This window comes from Ptychodera flava, chromosome 3 (genome assembly GCF_041260155.1).
Source record: "Ptychodera flava strain L36383 chromosome 3, AS_Pfla_20210202, whole genome shotgun sequence".
Classification (NCBI taxonomy): Eukaryota; Metazoa; Hemichordata; class Enteropneusta; family Ptychoderidae; genus Ptychodera; species Ptychodera flava.
Genome location: NC_091930.1, coordinates 49,610,313 through 49,628,986, shown reverse-complemented (window position 1 = coordinate 49,628,986; position 18,674 = coordinate 49,610,313). Strand labels below are relative to the sequence as shown.

The window sequence follows — 18,674 nt, the reverse complement described above, 5'->3', positions numbered from 1 at the left end:
AAAGATATTTCAGGACAGCTTTTTACAGTAGTCCTGGTATGTTTTCATAATGCACTATGCATTCTGACTCTTCATCCTTTCTACATGACAGTTTTATACAACAATTTTTTTTACTCTGATCTTACAGGTGGAAGTAGTGTTCGCAGACCATCACCATCGTCAATATTCATTACAATCGAGAAAATACTACGTGTGACATTAAAAACGACACTGAGAATTACTGCAACGGGCGTTAAAGGAAGGAACGCCCTATAGGTGAGAAATGCGATTTCAAGTTAAAGTTTATCTGAGGAATGGATGAACTGTAATGCTTTCATAAAGGGCACAGTTCAGAGTAACAGGAATGCTAAAGAGAATTGAAAACAATCAAGTGTAACATAGTGTCAAGAGGCCAGCGAGAGGTGGACTTAAAACACTTGTTACCATGAAACAATCATCCAAATGATGACAAAATTCCTGCTAGATAAAAATAATCTTTAGTAATAGTGCAAAGCAAAGGCTGCAAATGCGAATTTGTCTTGATTTCCAAGAGGTAGTAGTTCAAAGCATACCAGGTAACATAACATGTCCAACAATTTGACTTTTCCATTCACCGTAATGCATCGCAATATGTTCTTTTCTCTTCGTGTCGCTTTCATTTTTAGTAGTACTGTCATTACCATCAAATCCTTGATTTGATATTGAAAGAGGAAATAATCATCAAAGAATATCTGTGTATTTATCGTTTCATTGTTTATGCGTTTCTTTGAAGTTTACTCGTCTCAAATTAGAAATACAAACTCAAAACTTGATCGCTTTTTATTAAAAACACTGCATCACTGTTTCAGATATCAATTCCGAGGATATACAGCAGGCGGCTATACGGACACGAAACTTTCAGAACCAATCTATACAGGTAAGAAAGACAGTAAAACGATATCACATTGTGATATAAACGATATAGAATAACCATTTTCGACTTCAAATGTTTGTATTTCTATAGGTAACCCAGAAATCTGGTTGTTATCGTTGTTGTTGCTGTTGTTTGTATTGTTGTTTATGTTTATCAGTCGTGTTGTTGTTGTTGTTGTCGTTGACCAATAAAATTCAACGAAGATAAATGTTGTGTTGTGCATGGTTGTTTCAAACGTAATGTAGATGTCATGAGAAAGGACACCATCATTCTTTGACCCAATGTAACTCTATGCCAACGTACACAGTCTTTATAGACTTACGTTAGCATAGAGTTACATCGCGTCAAATATGGCGATTCTTATGACAACAGTTATCTTCGTTGAATTTTATTGGTCAACAACAACACGACTAATAAATATAAACAACAATACAAACAACAACAACAACAACCAAATTTCTGGGTTCCCTATGGTATTTCTGTATTTTCTGTAAGTGAACCAACAGACATAATCTGAGTCCTTTTCGAATTTAATAACTGTCGGTAAAGCTGTAAGCATTTGTTAAACTTTAAGGGGAAATTATACCTGTAAGTTTGAATACAATATTGACTGAGCGTAACTCAACAATGTTGTGTTCAAAAGTTGTTCAGTGGAGCAAGATTAGTGTTCTGCATACAGAAGAGAAAGATTGGACATAGCATTAAAAGGTACTGCTAATGGTGCTCAAAGTGGTTGCCCCGAATTTGCATACTGTCAAGTTTGCCTTAAAGAAGGCGTGTAGGCCATGTTTCGTCCGCTTCAGTAACAGTAATTAGTTTAGTATGCTCTGTGTGCATCCCAAGGTAAAATAGGCGATTACCTGCTTGTCAAATTCGGGATGAATTCCTTGTGAAATGCGAGAATGAATTCCTGACTTCCGCAGTAAGAACTCTCGCGAGGTTTCATGTGTGCACATGCGTATTTGCCTTAGTAACGGTACAGGGTATGCTAATGGCATATTCGTCATCTCTTCCTACCCCAGCCCCTGACCTAACATGGCTTGGGATTCTCCTCTGCATTCTTGGTGGACTTCTGCTCGCCATTCTAATCATTCTTGGAATCATTTATCTGTTAAGAAAGTATCCTGATGCATGCAAGAGGAAAAGGTGGAAAAGAATCATGTTATTTGATTTGCAGGATATCGGTGCGAAGACGATTTAAATTACTATAATAACTATTTAGCAGTTGTGCATAGTTTCAAGGTATCATTTTTCCTTTAAGGATAATACACCGCAGTTACTGTATTGAAATACTCCTTGCAATACTTCTGCTGTCCAATATTATCAGATTATGTTGATTACCTTGACATGTGAAATGCAACTGTTTAAAAATGTGTTTCGCTGTTCTTTGGTACGGAAGTTGGAATGTTTAGCCTATAGGCAATGGACCAGGTGTTTATTATATCATTTAATTCGGTCAATGTTGCTGTATAAGAGCTACGTCGATGCGACCATGACGATACCTTTATGAAGGCCCATCGTAGAACATATTTTATGCAGCGTCAAAACATTGCATAGCGAGATATGTAAGTGTTATGAAGTTGCCTTGTTCCGTATCGTTTTCACATCTTTAAATTGAAAACGGTTGAAACATGGCGTGGCTTGAACTTGTCATTACCCTGAATTCGGATGCAATAGTTTTATTTAGATTACAAATACTTTATGCATTCTCCTTTTCTAATTTTTACCAATATGACTTTTTCAGATTTATTTAAAATAGAAATAGTAAATGTAGTCATTCATACTATGTTTTAGTGATCCTTCCTTGACGGGGAATGAGAACCCCATGCCAGTCGTGGACGGACAAGAAGGAAACAAGAAGAAGAAGCGCAAACGTCCAAAGTAAGAGAATAATACAATTGACAGTTACTATGTAAGGTAGAATGCGCCTCGGGGACAGATATTCGGACTCTAAAACTTTTACAACTTTTTTCTGTTCTACCACTGGTGGGGACTCACTTTCAAGCTTTTGGTGTAAGAAAACTTTTTGTTGTCTTAGTTTTTCAAAAACCGATTTTTTATTCTTGTTAGAGTTAACACAGAGGCAGCCGCCATTCTGAATTTCAAATATCAGTGATTTTGGGTTTACTTGTTTCTCTAGTTCCAAAAAGTTTGAATGGCGATCCCCGATTTTACATCGATTTTGACAGAGCATGGTCACAGATTCCCGGAGAAAAGTTTGAGAAAAAATTATGTTTTTCATTCTACACTACATAATGTACGAGGCGAAAATCCAGGTAAAATTATAGAGTGCAAAGCTTATTTTCTCCCATTATGGGCCAGAAGAGTGTCCATTAATGCTATGTTTTTAAATATAGTTTTTGCAATGCCAGGGAATTCATAGATTTAAAATAAATCTAGAGCCACAACGCTGAATAATTGTATATATTATAAGTACTGATCTGAGGATATTAAGTCTTAAAATTCATTTACATTGACAAAAATATTATACAATATAGTGTAGACACTGTGATTCCAAACGCAAGTGAAGTTTACTATATGTAAGCTGAATAATTTGGGTTACAGTACTGCTCTCCTCTGCCAACTAATGCATGCTAAGTTACATTTCCCTCTTGTATATCTGCAATTCTCTCCTCAATAATGTATGATCCTGCCACAATGCCGATACAGAAGAAACCCCATGGTATGAATTTGGGTATCTACTAAACATTTCTCTCTTGCAGGCCTGTGAAATTGTCAAAATATAAGGATTACTTCAAGACCATGAGTGCGGACATGGAGTTTCGATTCTCCGAGGAGTATGAGGTCAGCGTTGGGGTCTTAGAGACCTATTTCTATCATTCAACCTTGACGTTGCGATTTATAATACATCCATGCTTTCTTCTATGACATAAAACAACGTGAAACATTTTTGAGAAATATTTCAATAGCTGATAAACAACATACTGAAATTTATATAAATAGTAAATGATATATATCTTTTTACCATTACAGGAACTTCGTAGCGTCGGTCGAGATCAAACCTGTGATGTATCTGAGTTGGCAAAGAACAAAGAAAAAAACAGATATGCAAATATCCTACCATGTAAGTATAAACAAAGTACTGATTTGCGTTAAAAGGGTAATACACTGAGTGTCTTCTAGGTGTTCATCCAGTTTTACGGAAATATTCGAGAGCCATGTTCTTATGTGAATAAAATAGCGTGTTGATGGCCGAGATTATATATCTCTGTCACTGTTGAAAGCTCGTGTGACTTGGGAATACTGACGAGCGCTATGGTCTATGTTTCTATCTGTTTATACATCTGTCTGGTTGTCTGTCTGTCTTTCTGTTGGTCTGTCTCAGTCCTTTCATCTCTCTCGCTCCCCTCACACATATCTAACTACACACAATAATGTTCTGACTAAATTAAAATGTAAACACTTCTAAAACTTCAATCAACAGATGATAGCACAAGGGTTCAGCTTTCTATCTTAGCTGGGAATGAAAATTCAGACTACATCAATGCAAATTGGATACCTGTAAGTACTAAGATCATTACGAATGCGACTAATGATCCTGGTGCGACCATCTTTGGAGCATGGCATCATAATTGGTAAAATTCTTCTGAATGTGCGATAATCAGTAGGGAATATGACCTTATTTGGCCTGCGTTTCCATCCTTCACACTAACCGACAGATACACTTCTAGGCATCGTTTAAAATGTTTTACAAGAATGCTACCAAGCGTGTTGTGTGTTGACTTTACACGTGTTTTATTTATACATTCGAACTGCAATCTCATGGAAAATACTAAGAGTAAAATAACTTCGTCATTTGTTAATTAATAATTAATTAATTGATATCACTGACTGGAAAATATTGCCTTATAACATTGAACACGTAACATAAAACTTGCAATGTTGTACAATGTAATTGTTAGCTCTTGCAAAGTCACAATGTATTTTGCGTAAAAGGGCAAGGACTCCCTGTCAGAACAAATTTTCGGTTGCCTCTGCCTGATGTGATGTGATGTTATCTTTCCTTTGTGAAGGGTTACAACTCTCCGAAAGAGTTCATCGCCGCTCAGGGCCCTTTGCCAGGAACAAAGGATGACTTTTGGAGGATGATCTGGGAATATGACGTCAGGACCATTGTCATGGTTACGCAGTGTACAGAACGCGGAAAGGTAATGTTAACAGCCTCGAGAGATAGCGTCACATCGTTGTGCCCAACATCACTTTGGTGGAATAATGAATCAGATTATCGATCTTTTTCAACGTTTGAAACTATCTGATAAGGAAATCTTCAGTCAACGGTGAAGCTATTTCGGGATAAATGCAAACTCAAAAATTGATACTTGAAATTGTTTAGATTTCCAGTGACTTACAAAAATGTACAATCGACATATACTTATCAGCAAGTTGATGAAAAAGGCGTAAAGAAAGATAAGTGAAAAAATCAAGTAGAGCCATTTCTCAATCATCTAAAAATTATTCCCATGATGTATATGATAATATGTTTATTTAGACAGGAAATTCCTCAGCTCTCGCGAAAATAATTTTAGGTCTAGCCAAATATTTACTCCCGACAGTGTTTACCGACAGAGTTGAAAGCTGACTACGATTTTGCTATTTCTTTTTCATTGCAAATTAATTATTGAATAGTTTACTACATGTAGTATGGTGTAATTGTCCGCAAAGATCTGTCTTACTCATAACTCTGGTTCTGCATAGATATACGTCACAGATACCAAAGTAATGACAATTGAAATACGTTGTGTATACCATACGTCCACTCATATACACCCAATGTATTTCAATCGTTTTGTCCAGTGTAGTGAATATAAGCAAGGCAGTATGAGAGCGAAATGCCCAAAGAGATTCTTACACTAAATTGTATTGATAAATCTTATGGCACATATCATATACCCAACAACATGACTTGTGTATTATTTTCTTTTGAACATCCCAAAATTATTCTGCATTACCACTCCATCTCCAGGTGAAATGCGATCACTACTGGCCGTTCGATAACGAACCCGTGTACTACGGCGCTATTCAAGTCAATATGTTAAGCGAAGAGGTGTTTCCGGAATGGACTGTGAGGGAGATCAACCTGGAAAACGTAAGCAACATGTTTACTAGTACATTAGGTAAATTCTAGATCGGATACGAACTCACAACGTACGGCACCAATTTATCTAGTAGCGAAACCGTCGTGCAGTCCAAACCACTCGGCTAAATACCATCCTCAATAGTGGATCAATAACAGCATATCAATCACGTTATCGTGAAAAGGGCCGGCCTCATAAAAAAGTGATTCAACATTAAATTAAAATTAAGTATTATTAAATTAAGTTGCATAAGTTAATTATAAAAGTTAATCGATGGTGTTTGGTATTGGATGTGAATCTTTCTGTAGTTTGGAGTGAAACAATCACAAATCGAGGCAAAATTATTGTTTTTTGCGAAACAAGCTTACCTGCTAAATATCTTTATTACTATCTTTATTCATAATAGGGTGGCATTTGTAAGAAAGTTCGCCATTTCAACTTTACGGCTTGGCCAGATCACGGTGTACCGAAGGCCACCCAGGCTTTATTGTATTTCGTCAGAGCTGTGCGTGAACAAATGCAAGATGATAGCTCTCCAACGGTGGTTCATTGCAGGTAAGATCGTGAAATATTTAGCCACCAACAACCTTATTCTTCAATGTTTTCTAACAATAGCTGTTCATAAGCACACTTTCAGCACTTTTTGAGTAATGAAGGCTATATGCTTTCAGGAAACAATATACATTTCCATAGATTGAGTGTCGTTGTTTCGAGTAAATACATAAACAAACCAACAAAACATCATTGAAAGTGCATCTCTCTCTCTCTCTCTCTCTCTCTCTCTCTCTCTCTCTCTCTCTCTCCTCTCTCTCTCTCTCTCTCTCTCTCTCTCTCTCTCTCTCTCTCTCTCTCGCCCGCCCCTTCAGTGCCGGTGGTGGCAGGACGGGTACCTTCATTGCCCTGGACAGACTGATTCAACACATGCGTGATAATGACTCTGTTGATATCTACGGTATTGTCTGTGAGATGAGAATGCATCGAATGTTCATGATTCAGTCAGAGGTGAGTGTTTCACAGACGAATGGCATAATCAATAGGGAAAACCATTGAATTAGCAGCGATAGCTTGATGGTAGGTGTCTGACGATGAATGGGGAGTTCGAGACCTGGAAAGTCAAGAGTTAGGGACTCACTGACAGACGACGCGTACGGTGAGTTCGAGATTCTGGCACGATGTTGTGCCCCGGAGCAAGGCACTGTACTCCTCAGTATTCCATTGGCTAGTTGGCTACGCCGGGTACCTCATCTGTAATTGGTTCGCCTATATTGGCAGAGTAACAAAATAAGGAAAAGTCATGTTGTCATCAGACAATCCCTCGACGTTATACCCGGGTATACTTTCTAGGCACAGCTTGGCCAGCACTTCATGCGCTGCCGACGGTATAAATGGTGACAAGTCTTTGATTATTAATATGTACTGCCATTACATCGTAATGCCTAGCCGGATAACATGTATACATCCGCTGTTAGGAATGAGACTTAGCGCCCTCTTCTTTGGCCGGTACATTCATTTTTGTTTACTTCAAACCAATATTTTCATATTTGCTTTCAGTCCCAATACGTGTTCATCCATCAATGCGTTGCTGACTTATTGCGTGAGGAAAGAGGGGATAGTGAATGGTTCAACGTACACACCTACGGCAACGTGCCACCAATGAGGAAAGCCAAGCCGGATGCCGTTGCAAACCACGGCATCTGAAGATATAGATTCTCCGTACCAATATTTATTCTTCATGCTGGTGTACGTTTCCTTGCTGGATAAAGAATAACTTTTTTGCTGTCAACCAATTTACTGTAATTAACGCAAAACACTATTTGACAGCCCACCATATAAAAGCGTTATCAAATTCCTTGCCCATCATTATATACATCTACGTGAAAGATACATACAAAACTAGATTGTAGAATATGTCTCCTTTATAAAGAAGGTACAAAAATACCCTAAACCACCTCTTCTGTCAGTTTTGTTAAAGTCCATAGGCTTAGAATAATGGCATTACGAAAACTGAATGAGCATAGTATGACAGAACCTGTGAATAGAGATAGCGTTTACCTGCCATAATTGTAATGCCATCACTCTACCATCGCCTGGTCGGCAACTGGTAGATGATGATATTTTTTTTCTTATCAGTTCGAGAATCAAGATGTTATGCAGCGTGTCAATTGGTCAGCATCCGCATAGCTAAAGGTATATCTGTAAGACTGTCCTAAAAACAGCCATAGACCCTACAAATGCATCTAATATATTTTCAGACTGTTCGCCAGCTTTGTGTCAATATTTCTGTTACCATTTACCAGCACATTGTTGTTTGTGCTATGTTTAACGTCGATACTGTTGATGATATTATTCATAAAAATTTAGGGTGATTGGAAAGGTTGCGTTGGTAGCCGAGTTGCTGCTCTTTATATTGATGAGGTCTTTTCTTTTCACCGTAGACCTAATTGATTGAAATTTTGTCCTTTGTGTTTCATCTGTGAACCTCGTGCGCATATTTCGTAACGTTCTCCGAAATATTTAAACCCAAAGGGCAGAACACAGCAGCTATCTGGCTGCCATTGAGTTGGAGTAATGACATATTTTCAAAAATAAATGGCCATATTTCGCCTAAGAGGGCGCATCTCTAAATCGACCACATTTGCACACAGAAAGCACGAGCATTTAATACCCATTACAATTTATTACATACTGTAATATACTTATGAATATTTGGTGTCTTTTCTGCCACTGTCAAAGTAGCCAGAATACAATAATTTATAGTTTCTTGATGGTCTGGGCGATAGGTAAGAAAAATTGACTTATTTAGCGAACAGATCATGACTTGTCTCTTGAAAGCTACAGCTGCATGAATTAGTTGGGGGTATGGTGGTCGTTGTGAAAAGGTCTTATAAAAGATCAGTGCAATACGTTATATTTTTGTTAGACATGCTAGAAGGTGGCAGGAATGATGGTGACGAGATAGACGAGAACACATCAGCGGACAGAGGCAAAATTCACACGGGACTCTGAGAGCCTGGGTGACGGAGACAACTTTCCGCATCCTCCGAATGACCAATAAATCTGTGAAGACGTGTCACTTGTTCGCGGGAATCCAAACGGTAATACTATCGGTGCTTTCTAATCTTGAAATGCCATTTTGAACAGCAACAGCCTTATATCATCTATAAAGCTAACCATATGCATGGCATGCAATAATGCGTACGTCATCTTTTGCATCAAGTCATCTTAAAATTCCCTTCTCCCATACAATGCTTTGTGTTGTTAGCCCTGTGTCATACGGTTAAGAGTAACCAATACAGCTATCAATTGACTACTTATATAATGTCTAGCAGCAAATGCCAAATTACCGTTGAGAATGTTCATAGGTGCAAATTATGCCTCTTATGAACTGGTGTTTTCAGAGCGTAGCCAGAGTCAAGGTCAGGGAGATATCGTCACAGTAATAGTTTAGGTCACAGACTGTTATTCTTCGGTCGATAATATTAAACTACACATGTCAAATACGAATTTCCATCTCTATGTCTTCCAATTAGGTTCCTATCAACACTATTAGATGCATACAATATTTATATTGTTTATCTGTCTTTCAGTACCATGATGAGGGACAAATTATCAGTGATGTGTTTCCTCGAGGGAACCTTTGCAGTTATATTCCTCGATAATGTCATTATTTATTCAAGACTTTCTGTTGTATGACAAACTACCTCACAGATCCAATTTATATAGATGGAAGAAGGAGCCTTCTCCCATGTGTGAGCAATGTATTTCTCTTGAATACTGTGAGCATTTTCTTTTTGAATGTGAACGAGTAAAGCAATTTTGGGTAACTGTTTCTAGGCCCTTAACAGAGCATACAATGTACAGTAAACCACACACTGGAAACATGTTATATATGGTTATTTTCTGGATCTACCTATTAAGTTTTATGGTTGGCACTTTTTCAATATGCAAGGCAAGAATTTTAAAACAAGATAATGTGATAAAATTATTGATTGACAAATTATATTAAGTTAACTATGTCAAGAGAAACAGAATTATTTCAGAGTTTACAACTCACATGTAAATCATTTATGATCAGTTGTATGTTTAATGTCTACAGAAATAAAGCTGATGTCATTTTTTTTTTAATCCAACACCTTGTTCGGTTTTCTATTTTTATAATCAGAAATGATTGCAATGAAGACCTGTATAGGAAATATTTCACCTATCAAGATTTTAAGAGATGAAAATTATCGCTACAATGGTAGTCACCCAATTGATCTGTGAAATTAATCAAAAGCATTTTACTTGCTTAAAAGTATATAAGGCGTTTTGTACAGAGTAAAGGTAAATTGTACGTTCCTCATTTTGTTTGTATGATTGAGTTATACACGGACAGATACATGGTGTGGGAGCTAGGCAGGTAGATATAGACAGTTTTGTAGATAGGTGTGGATAGACAGGTAGGCAGGTAGATGACCTTTGGCTTGCCGGCAAATTGGAACCGACCATTCCCATTCGACTGGTAAGAATTTAATAGTAAGGTAAGCATCTTTAGACTTGTAACGACAACAAGGTAGCAAGACAGAATTCCCATATTATTTATATTAAGATAGCGTACTGAGGAATTCACAGAGAGACACTGAAAAATTACCTGGTTTTACACCGGAGTACTTTTGTACGCTGAAACATGGTGGGCATTTTTGGTTTTGTTTTGTTTGACAATCTAGTGACCCTCTGTGTGGAAAGAAAGCACGACCATCCCTCTTCAAGTCCTGGATTTTTCCCCTCCGCCATAATATAATTGAACGCTCCATAACATGTATTGAGGTAGAGTAAATAGGTACGATATTGATAGGTGTCGATATGTGGCTACCAAGCGAGCAGTATGGCTGGCTAGCTTGTTCGATAAGCATTTTGGTAGGTATACGGTAACGTACCGTTTCACAGACACATGATATATGTGGCTAAGATAGGTAATCATTTGTATGCGGATGTAAGTTTTGTAACTTCTGTCGTTTGTTGTTTGTTTGCATCTTGTCAGTAAACGTCATTTTATGACGAACTGAATTCCCATGGAGTTTCTTCCATTTTCCTGTTGTCATGGCAACGGCTACGGTCTCCGGCGTCAGTGCGAGCTCCTGTTTCCTGTTTTCCGCTTTCTCCTTTTTAGCGAGGATCATGATCCAGGCGCCTTTCATAATGCGCTTGCGCCAGGTGTCAACTATGTTCTCTAAATTCTCTATGCGTGGTGGATGTGAACGTGTTTAGATCTGTCAAGTACTCGACCGGAGGTACAGTGAGTGAGAGTGAGCTAGAGAGGGCGTTACGTGAGTCTCTACGCGGCATACGAGGCAAGCGACACACCGTTGAAGGTAAGCAACCACTTTGCTGTGAGTAATACACCATGACGATGTATTTTCACTCTTACTTCATAAAACAAGATTTTTATTATCGTCTGCATTCCCTCATATCCTGCTAACGCACATAACATTTTGAACTAACAACCTATTACCCTGTTTTGAGGCTTACCAAATATCACAACGGAAGAATTTGAAAATCTCAAAGCATGACCTTGAAAAAGAGAGCGCAAAAAGCTATCGATGGTTTGTGTTTTCGCTGCCGTTAAATGGATAAGATAATAAATGGGGGAAGGGAGAACATTGGTGTGGAAGATTTTGATGGATAGAAGAACGTAAGTAAATCACGAGAACCAACTAACAGTGCATCGATGTCAGTCGTTAATTCGAATAAGACTTTTGACAGAAGCAATGAGGGAGGCAGTCTGGATAGGTAAGGCAGCGTGGAAGTCAGAGCAAGGCAGCACTGTAGGTAGAATCCGGTTATCCGATAGATGGCGAGCCCACGTGCACGCTGTTACAACTTCAAAATCCTGACTTATTATCTTCAGCTTTATCCAACATGAGATGAACGCTCACTCATGGCGATGGGCCATCCTTGCTTCAACATATTACAGGGTGACTGAGAACGAAAGAATGAAAGAAGGCAAGAAAAATAGATACAGAGAGGGATCTGAGCGCGAGGGAGAGTGATGGGTACCCAGGTCTAAAATGTGATATGCACAGGCAGTGGTAAATAAACCCATGTTCGCAAACAATACCAAAAAATGAATATTGGCTTCTTCAAACATTATCACGGTTCAATTGTAATTTATTCATTTATTTCAATAGAAGGAACTTGAGTCTGGTCGGCGCTTAATCCTAGCTGCAAGTACAAAGCACACGATAACGGCCAGGCAAACGAATTAAACTACGTGCTTTTTGTGTTTACTGATAACATTTGGTTCTTCATGGAATTACGATGAATTAAATCCCAATTAGCTTGATATGCATATAAGGTAGAATGAATGAGGGAACAGATATTTGGATTCATAATCCTTTACAATTGTCTCTGATCTTCCCATGAAGGGGCTCACCTTAAAGCTCTTAGTGTGTAATAATTGTTTTTAATGTCTCATTTTTTCACAAATTTCTCCATAGAATTAATTGACCGTTTATTTTTATTCTTGATTCGGTGAGAGAAAGGTTGAAAATTTCATAAAGGAAAGTTTGAGGAAATGTTTCACTATTGAGGCACGTACCAACAAACAGCTATCTCTGTCTGTCTGTTCAACAAGACAGTTACATCCAGGAGTCCAAAAGCTATGTCTGAATGCCTAGCGTTCGGATTTGCCGACACAGACCGTTTTGAGTAATGACGTGTTTCAGTATTGACAAGGTAATACTAGTCAAGACTTGAATTCAATATCAACAAAAACATTGTTCCGGATGTACAATGATTGTTGTCTTGGCAAAGCCATTAAAACATTCTCTAGGGAGAAAATGTGCGTATGATGTTTTTTCAGGACAAAAATATCTATCAGCAAGTTACAACTGCTGTCCCTTTGAATCCCGAATTTGTTGTTTTCGTGCGTATGCCCAGTTTAATTTTCTAACGTCACAGATAGCCCGCTTATTTCTGCCGCTCATATAATGGGAACAGTTAATGAAGCGTATCTTTGGTTTTTATATTAAAAGAAAATAACAAGAATAATCAAGCGGAACGATGTCGGCAATTTAGAAAACAATTGTGAATATGTGTTTGGAGTAAAAATGCGTTTCAGAATTGTTTTTGTGATTAAAAGAATGGCGAGTCGGACTTTCATTACTTTGTTAAACACAGTCGAGGAAAAACAAATTTAGAAAGAAATTAGGGTTTCCTAGAGTTTTCGCAGCTTAAGATTGTATTTGTGTCGTCTCATATATATGGCTAGAATGGCAGACAGAGTAACTTTCGAAAGTGAGTCTATTTAAATCCAATTAGCGGTACCTTTTGATTATTTGCCAGTATTTTGTTTCGCCGGCAGAATAAACTTGTTTTTCCAATATCATGTCGACACAACAGTCCATTGAACACAACTCCTAGTTAGTGTAATGCTCAATATTATTGTCGTCATAACTTTTGTGACAACTTGGGCTGGAATTCATTGTGAAAACAATGGCATATTGTACAACACTGCATTGTGGTTACGAGGACGTGTTTTGTAATTCAACATATTGTAGAAAGAGGATCACAGTGCGCGTGCTTTCAGGAACTTATAGTGATGAAAATTTGGTAACAAGCTACGAATGTGTCTCTTTCAGGTAGTACGCGCCTCAAGGACAGATATTTGGACTCTCAAATTTTGACAATTATTTTCTTAGCTACCAATTTTGGCGGTTCATTTTAAAGCTCTTGAAGTAAGAAAATATTTCACGTCTTAGTTGTCGACACTGAATCGAAAATCTTATTTTTCCCCTTAGAGTAAATGCTGGGATGGCGGCCACTTTTAATTTCAAATATCGATAAATGTCGGTGTACGTTTTTTTTTGTAGCAAACTTTTCATGATGAATCCTGATATTTTGATTTGATAAGAGAATGGTCTTATTCAGGAAAAACTGTGCAAAAGTTTAGGTCTCTAATTTCGAGGCGTGTAATTCCTTAAGATAGAACTCGCCTTGAAAATTTAAAAACTTAAAACTTTCACTCAAACTTTCCTAAAAGCAATTTTAAACCATTCTTTTTCAAAATCAAGAACCAACATCAGCGGTCATCGTCCAAATTTGGCATTAGAGACGCTGATAACGAAATAAGTACAAAATTTGAAATTCAAAATGACTTCCATCCCTGTGTTAAATTTATGGGGAATTGTTTTTTTATATTTTTACAATGAATAAGCCTGTGAAATTTTATTTACACCGGGAGCTTCAAAACGAGCCGCCCTCAAGTGTTATACCTGAAGTGTATTATTTTAAAGATTTGAAAGTCAGAATGTCTGTCCCCGTGGCGCATCTTCAGTCTTTTAGTATTATGTTCACCAGACACGGACAGATTCGTTTTCAGATAGCACTGTCACGTGACATTCCTATGCGATGCGAGTCGAATATTGCAAATGGAGAAAAACACTTTTTTACGGAAGTAACGTTCACGGTGTATTGCACAAAGACGTTGCAAAATGAGACAATAAAATATTATATGGAACGTTTAGATAATATGCATGATTCGCTCTAGGAATTTCTGTCTGCAAATATCGTAACGAATAACGTTCAAGACAAGCTGGCGTACCATAAAAATGGAAGATGCTCGTTCTTATTTACATCGGTCCACTGAGCTTGAAATCTTCTTTAACGTTTGTTTTTCCTGTATGTTGAGGAATGGATTTGCTTTTCTGGATCAGGACCTTATCCCTGACAAATATTACCCAATACAGCGTTCAGTCCGAGTCATTCATAGTATTTCACGGTGAATTCACAGGAACAGGCAGACGGGGTATATAACCCGCCTCTTGATGAATGCCCTCCATGTCAGAGAACTGCCGTGACGGGGGGGGGGGGGGAGGGGGTGCTGCTGGTGTTCGAAAACACTACCACTAACTGACCCTTCGTTGCCAGTGTACACTTATAGCATGTCCTCATCAATGTAAATGCTGCAATGGCAGTATTGAATTTCAAAGAAACATTAACTTTCGATATTATGCCACTCTATTCACATTGGCGCAGTTTTTTCACTAGATACACGATGAAAACTGTCATATAACTCTTAGTATCATTATCTGACAGCAACGCGCTGTCATTGTTCTTATTACCCATACACGATTCGTTAACAGCAGTGTTCAGTCACTCGTTAGGTTTGATAACCATCCCCATTTTGCTAAAAATTATTTGAAGAAACATTTCTCTCCAAAACAGTAAAGTTTACAAGGGATGACCCTGAGAGTTAAACTCTTCAAGGGACGAGACATTACATGACCACTCGGCCGACAACATTTCCCGTCTCGTCAAATGCTACACTCTACGTTTGTCATGTCTATATTTTTTGCAGTTGGTCATTAGTAGCCGTAACATACGCTGTTTCACTAAATTACCAGTTCTAAAGAACTTTACGACACCAAAAGGCCACAAAAAGTATTTTCATTGTATTACGGGCAAAAATAATAGTAATTGTTGAAAATGAATTCTATATTTTTTGTTGCTGAAACCACATTCCCAGTGCACTTCGGAACTAATTGTTCAACGATCAATTTTGCTGTATGTACCTAAGCACCACATATATATATCTTCAAGGACCCATCGGAAAAACCAGTTGTAAATCCGACTTGAAACAAAATAAATCATCGGCTTGTCGTTAAAATATCAAAGAGGTAATTTATACCCAGTGTGTATCGACATTTATGAAGTGATACATCGATTCTTTCAAGATCAAGCTCATAAACGCTGATTATTGCAGGAAATTGACAATATCGGGGTTTCATAGTGCATGCTAGAGCGATGCTCAATAAATTATGCTGGCTATTATCACAGAAGTGGATTTTCTCACAGGCGAATAATGATCATTTTCGGAATACATGTATCGTATGTAATCCTTCGACTACTGTCAAAAAGCAACAATCATAGAGGGCCGGGGGAGGGAGGGAGGGAGGGAGGGAGGGAGACAGAGAGAAGAGAGAGAGAGAGAGAGAGAGAGAGAGACAGACAGACAGAGAGACAGACAGACAGACAGACAGACAGACAGACAGACAGACAGACAGACAGACAGACAGACAGACAGATACAGAGACAGACCGACAGACAGAGACAGAGAGAGACCGACAGAGATAGACAGAGACAGACAGACAGAGACAGACAGACAGAAAGAGACAGAGACAGACAGACAGACAGGCAGACAGACCTACAGACAGACAGACAGACAGACAGGGACGGTTTGAAGGACACATTGTTTGCGTACACAAAAGTTAAAAAGCTGAAGATTGATACGGAAAATATTTTAGGAAAGCGCTTCTCAAAAATTGGACGTCGCCGAGGGAGGCAAAAAATAGACGAGGCAGACATAAAAATGAACACAGAGGTGTATGACAAATAGATTCTAGCAGAGTGGAATGCAAACAAAGAGATTCACCGAGACTAGCAGAGTGGAATGCGAGAAATGACTTGAGCTGATATACAATCCATGTTTTTTCCCTCCCTTGCACGGGGTTCAAGTGATATCCATACAATGTTACTTGTCACTATACAGAAGACAAACCCTCATCTCCGGTTGTTAGGATATCTCCAACACTGTGCGTAAAAGTGGTACCTTTCCTAACGAAGCTTACTAAAATACACGTCACGTAGAGAAACCCATAGTGAGGTATATTGAAATATTTTTTGTCCAAGACGTTTCTATCGAGTTGATAGACATCGTAATGTCCATTTCAAATAAAAACAGAGCAGGAAAGACTTGTTTCCTAAAACGACTGCTGAGTTGGTTTATCGAGAAAAATAACGAAACGAATGACAAGCATTGTTGCAGTTTTGATCATTAAAGAATGTCTTATTACTGTAATATCCCCGTGACTGCAAAATATCTAATCATACTAATATCTTATGATGTAGAAAGTGCCAGTTATTAGTCAATGCAAGTATCACACAGCTTTAAAAATCTACAAACCTAATCTTTTTCTACGACATGATCGGCGATGAGCGGTCTTTTTTGACAAACAATATTTTCCATTCGTATAGTAAATGTTCATTTCAATTATTTTCTGCGCATGTCGAGTGCCGTTAGCGTTTAAATTGAATCGGAGAATAAAAAAGTATATGAGATCAATTCTGTCACCACTTCGCAATGGCTTCGACAAAAATTAATTTCGTTCCTTCCATAAGTCGATGTATGGTGGAATGTGATTTATGAAATAGTACCAGGAAAATATCCACAAGAGAGGGAAGTGATCTATTAGCAGTTCGGCATACTTCTGACCTCATGCTTCCGCTCTAATTTGCTTTTGTTTTTACATCTGGGTAAAGTTGGCACACATTATCCATGTAATTATCAAGAATAATTCGATTTCGCGCAACAGCACAGCGCATGCGCAACCACTTATCTTGCACATCGTGTCGAAGATAAATAAAAAAAACTGTTGAATCAAGTATCACGTGACTTTCCATGGTTCTCATGACTAATGGTTCATGGTAGCTTACAGTACAGGGAAAATAAACTAATCAAGGGGCGACAATTAGTTAAAAGTTTGTCCTTTCAATAGGGACAGCGAGTTGTGCGTCTAAATGAATTCAAAGGCACTTTAGGCGGCGACCATTACAACAATGAATTATATACAAGCTTAATTGTCAGGGGACGGTGTTAGGTTAGGGAAATGACTCGAATAAGGACTGTGAATGGAACCGATGATCGATGAAAGTATCGTCACACAAAGATGAAAAAGAACTAATTATCCACATTTAATTGGAATCGATTTCCAATATCCGTCGATAACAATGAAATACATAATTTGCCTTCATGATAAACCATTGACTTCTAGCGTTTATTGAGTTCTCATTGTAAGATCGCGGTGAACCCTCTCGTTTTTCAATTACACGACAAGGTGTCGGGTGTCTACATACATAGAGGGCGTCTTACTCACTGAGGAACCTTGACAAAAATGGTAGTAGTTTTCTGGATAATTATTGTAGCTGTAATGCGATCTTTTTATCGCTAAATTGATAGTTTAATCCACAACACGAGTCAAATTATTAATAAAATTGTTAGAGCAACAAAAATACATTGTGTACCCGTACAAAAATAACAGTAACAAATCAACTTCAACCTAAAATATGACATGTGTTTGTTCACACTTACCGGAGCTACTATCTTACACTTTTTCACTCATTATTAAATTTATTTAACGTATACATACATACATACATACATTTATTTAACGACAACCACAACCTTCTCTTTGGAAATCTTCAGGATGAATTGAGTGTTTTAGGATAACAGACTCCTCATGAGTCCAACGACAGAGACAGAGACAGACAGAAAGCCAGAGACAGACAGACAGACAGACAGACAGACAGACAGACATACAGATAGACAGGCAGGCAGACAGACAGGCAGGCAGGCAGAATACATACATACATACATACATACATACATACATGCATGCATGCATGCATGCATACATACATACATACATACATACATACATACATACATACATACATACATACATACATACATACATACATACATACATACATACATACATACATACATACATACATACATACATACATACATACATACATACATACATACAGACAGACAGACAGACAGACAGACAGACAGACAGACAGACAGACAGACAGACAGACAGACAGACAGACAGACAGGCAGGCAGGCAGGCAGGCAGGCAGGT

The 18,674-nt window shown here is 38.0% G+C and overlaps 2 protein-coding genes across 3 annotated transcripts in view; both read left to right on the top strand.

Annotated features, from left to right (window-relative positions):
- The first annotated feature begins 1,921 nt into the window (after window positions 1-1,921).
- LOC139130217 (receptor-type tyrosine-protein phosphatase beta-like) lies at window positions 1,922-10,024 on the top strand. Its single transcript, XM_070695967.1, has 10 exons — window positions 1,922-2,038; window positions 2,687-2,773; window positions 3,616-3,697; window positions 3,887-3,977; window positions 4,338-4,414; window positions 4,927-5,061; window positions 5,877-5,999; window positions 6,395-6,543; window positions 6,855-6,990; window positions 7,540-10,024. The coding sequence occupies exons 2-10, from the start codon at window positions 2,718-2,720 to the stop codon at window positions 7,684-7,686; spliced, it is 996 nt and encodes a 331-aa protein (XP_070552068.1). The 5' UTR covers window positions 1,922-2,038; window positions 2,687-2,717; the 3' UTR covers window positions 7,687-10,024.
- A 1,086-nt stretch (window positions 10,025-11,110) lies between these two features.
- LOC139130216 (adhesion G protein-coupled receptor L2-like) overlaps window positions 11,111-18,674 on the top strand; it is an 88,248-nt gene continuing 80,684 nt past the window's right edge. The window contains exon 1 of one of the 2 annotated variants that reach the window (XM_070695965.1): window positions 11,111-11,339. The gene's annotated coding sequence lies outside the window, so the exon portion shown is untranslated. The remainder of the gene's footprint in view (window positions 11,340-18,674) is intronic. The other variant, XM_070695964.1, reaches the window with a different exon arrangement.